Source organism: Montipora foliosa, chromosome 4 (assembly GCF_036669935.1).
Source record: "Montipora foliosa isolate CH-2021 chromosome 4, ASM3666993v2, whole genome shotgun sequence".
NCBI classification, from domain to species: Eukaryota; Metazoa; Cnidaria; class Anthozoa; order Scleractinia; family Acroporidae; genus Montipora; species Montipora foliosa.
Window position 1 is genome coordinate 24,373,938 of NC_090872.1, and position 4,161 is coordinate 24,378,098.

The window sequence follows — 4,161 nt, forward strand, 5'->3', positions numbered from 1 at the left end:
CCACCCACAAATGGAGATGAGATGGTGTACCACTAAACGCCATCGTTCAAATGAAAGTAAGCGCTGAATACTTGGACAAAAAGTGGACGAGAGGGATTTGCTGGCCAGATTAAATATCAGCCGAAAATTAAAATCCCGTCAAGGATTCAACACCGACAACCGATTTTTGTTAACTTTGGAATATCCCCCAAGGTTTCATTGGTTTTGGAACGTGTTCCTACTCGATTGTCGAACGCAGTTCGATAATCCAAGATTTATATTACCTATAGGTTATGAATAAACAGTCGTTATTATCCTGTTTTTATGCCAGTACAACAGGTTTTCCATGGATATGGATACTTCCAGGGTCAACGGTTCAACTCAGGGGAATGTACAAGTTTGTTATAGATAGTTGTTTTCGAAAGATTTAATGAAGTGTAGTTGTATTGGTGAGTTTGGCAAATGGTTGTTCAGTTACCTTCCCAAAGTTAATTTTTGATCAGAAGTTTTGTATTTGATCAGACGTTTTGTAAATGAGGGCAGATACAACATGAAAATAAGCAAAGGTTGCATTCTTGTGTGGAGTGCAGTAAAGGCCTTGAAGTGGGAACAGAGCGAGATTATTAATATTCTATTATGAAACATCCTAATTGGCCAAATTAGTCCCTCTCACTGTCCGATGTCCATCATCGGCCGATAGTCAAATGCTTTTTGACCGTTTGTTTTTAGTTATGAAAGTTGTCATTGCTTATCGTAGTGATCTGATTGGATGAATTTGGGCTTTGGCGGGATCAGAGTTAGTGGAGGGGTTAGTGGGTCCCCTCCACTAACTCCTCTGGCGGGATTTTCATCGTTGAAAATTGTTCCACGGCACGCAGTGCCTGTAGGGTGAACGTGGGCCTATAAAATCCGACTTTTTTCACATGAAAAACCTATACGAAGCAGTTTGAAATCTGCTTTCTTGTGTTACCTGTTTCCGTCCTAATTACTAGCATTTATCGAATTACCCAATAATTCAATTTATTTTAAGACGTATGACTACAATTCCAATTAACAAAGATAGAGATAACGTGGGTTTCGCAACAATTTAACGTTTTAGACAGTTTATCCCATACCACTGAGGTGTAAAAATGTCTCATTTAGGATCCTTTCATTCGCTTTTGCGTTCGTCATGTATACCCTTTGGGAGAGCTTTGGTTAATCGTGTGTTTGCAAGTTTATTTTGCATCTAGAAGATGTTTAGATTTTCCATTACAACCTCTCCCTAGCGGTTATGGCGCATAGCTTTTAACTAGTGAAATCCCCGCTTCCGAAATTCTGTTGTGCATTTTACTGCATCTACCCAGATTAAAACTCGGAATATATTCCGAGTAAAAATGATGAGATATCTTCTTCACAAAGATTTCCCAATGGTCTCCCATCCAGGTACCTACCCTCCCCGATTAGGCTTAGTTAAGTAAATAAGTGAAAACATCAAACTTTTCGTAATAGAAACGCAAAAACGACAAAAAAATTTAATAACACAATAAAAAAGTAAAAGAAACTTAGTTTTGCAAAGATAATTACCACCCAATACCAGCCTACTGCAGTACCCACATGTACGCAATGCGTGCCTATTTTTTTCCCCTTGTTTTTATGAGCAAATGTTCATCTGTGAACTTATTAAAACTATACTTTTCATAGTTACAGCGCTGTATTTCACTTTTAGGTTCCTCAACTCCACTTGATCTTCGCTTTTTTGTTCAATGAAAACTTTCTTCTTCATGTATTATGGACAGTTTGATTAGTCTAATGCCATATTTCTCTCCTCTATCATCGTCCTTATAGACTTCCAGTGTAAGTCCATTGCTGATATCCAGGGTCCTGGTATAACTCGCGTCTTTCACATAGCCTCCAGCATGCGCAGTGTAGCAGTAAGCTCTCCTTTCGTTCACTTTAAAAGTGAATTCAAATCGGCCAGGATAGAAGTGTTGACTGACGGGCACTGTTGGTGATGATTTATCTATGGTTCGTTGGGGATTCAAATCGCTTCCAGGTGTTCCTTCAACCCCGTAGCACGGTGCGTGGTTATTGTAATTGGTCGTATCGGCAAGCATAAACCCAACGAAATTGTGTCCATCTGACAATCCATACTTTATATCGCTATCTTTCCCTGTAGCAAAATCGACGTCATTGGCAACGGACATTTCGATGGTCAGCGGAGCGGAACTGCCAAACTCTCCGGCAGGAAACAACGGTATTCTTACAAGAAGATCGTGCGTCCTTGAGGTTGCAAGAAAAGTAAGCTGCTCAGGGGAAGCTGGAATCGTCTGAGTGCTGCTTATGAAGGACGCATGCTTGCGTATATAGCTGGGAGTCATGGTCTGGTGATAAATCACTCTCCCCTTTGGAGGCAAAAGAAAAAAAATACAGCTCTTGAATATAAATCAGGCCAAGTGTGATCGATATCAAGAATTAGTGTAGAAGAATTAGATATCAAGAATTAGTATATACTAAAACAGTGGATAGCGTTGAACGTGTGCGCTGATTGGCTACTCATCATCAATCATCATCAATCCAATTTTGGTCCGGCTTTATCCCCGTAAACGGGGGTGGCCGGATTTCCCGCACTTTGGTAGCAATCTCTCTAACTCCCACTCTCCATCTCGATCGATTCATGACATCCTTTTTCTCCAATCTAACACTCTTGCTCACCTTCTGGATATCGTTTGCTATTCACCTCCGAGCCGCTTGGCGGCTCGGTAAATATTCATCACTGGCCATGGCAACCTCCACTTCGGTGAAGAGTTGTTAATTATTGAAAACGTGATCATTAAATGGTATTCTAGAGCTAGAGTCATAAAAGAGGCTATTTCCCGAAATCTCGCCAAATTGAGCGACTAAGAACTGGCGACCAAATCAAGCGAAACGTAAAAAACTAACTACTTAAAACATTGAAGGAACGTTTCAAGAAAACAGCAAATAAAATAGACGGCAGGAATCGATGGAGTAAATTTGGGGGTTTTGAGAACTGTTCAGTCTGACAGTTTTTCAAAGTTTATCTCTGTTGTTTGTAACTTAAATTGTGTATGCTCAACAGACACTTTTTGCTCAGTAAGTGTTGTTTTTAAAGTAATATCTGCATAGCATAGCGAGTAACTGATAAAATTACACAAAATGCTGCTGTGACGTCTTAAAGTGTGACGCATGACCAAAAATTCCATTTTTATTTTTCTTTGGATGTCAAAACTATGTTAACTAACCCATGTTTTAAGCCTTGATTTAAAAAAAGATATAGTAGTTCTTTTTAACTGGAATTTTCCTATTTAATGGTCCGCCATTACTAACTTTAAAATCTTGAGAGAGCTGGATCGAGGAGAAAATACGTCGAAGACTCTCTAGGGAGCTTAAGCACGTGCGTTTTTGAGACGCGGACGGCAACCGGAAGTGAGCTGTTTTCCCTTTTAACTTGTCTTCACACAACCACATTTATATCGCTAAGTATCTTTTCACTATTAGATACCCAAGTTTAAAAAGCTGGGAGAGACCGCTATCCTGGCGTGCGAAATATTCACTTCGGGTTGCCGTCCGCGTCTCAAAAACGCGCGTGCTTAAGCTCCCTACTAGTTTAAGAATGCAACGCGTGTGTACGCGGCTGAATTAATATGTAGTACGGGAGTCGCTTAAACTCGTGTTTTGCATGTTTAATAAGCTGCGTTTACACGCTGAAAATTTAAGCGAGTGAATCAATGACCTCACTTTTCCATCCAACCCTCTGAGGCCCAATCGGTCAGTTTGGAACGTGAGTAATGGCGGACCGTGAAATCCAAAACTTGCACTTAAAGTAAACAGCCTTTGGATAAAAAAATCAAAGCTCAAAAATTATTGCCAGTCAAGGGTTAAGCAATCAGTGATTTTTTGATTATGGTAGCACTTTAAATTGGCTCTGTCATTTATGTAAATGAGTCCCTGGATGATTGATTATACAACATACAATAGTCTGCTGACAAATGTTGCTGTAACCATCGAGGAAAATCCCGTTACGCTCGATGCATTGTTCTTTTGTATTGCCTTCGATGTATGGCCTAAGTTGGCATCTAATCCTTGCCTCATTCCACAGTTGAGCTAAAAAAAATTCCTTGCCGTTCTTCTTTAATCAACGTTTTGCTTACCAAATTGTCCCACCAATTTAAAGCGATCATT

General features: G+C 39.9%; 1 protein-coding gene across 1 annotated transcript in view; it reads right to left on the reverse strand.

Annotated features, from left to right (window-relative positions):
- Nucleotides 1–1,180: 1,180 nt before the first annotated feature.
- LOC138000390 (uncharacterized) overlaps nucleotides 1,181–4,161 on the reverse strand; it is a 9,911-nt gene continuing 6,930 nt past the window's right edge. Inside the window, exon 3 of the mRNA XM_068846756.1 lies at nucleotides 1,181–2,363. Coding sequence (XP_068702857.1) covers nucleotides 1,722–2,363 — 642 coding nt within the window. The 3' untranslated portion in view covers nucleotides 1,181–1,721. The remainder of the gene's footprint in view (nucleotides 2,364–4,161) is intronic.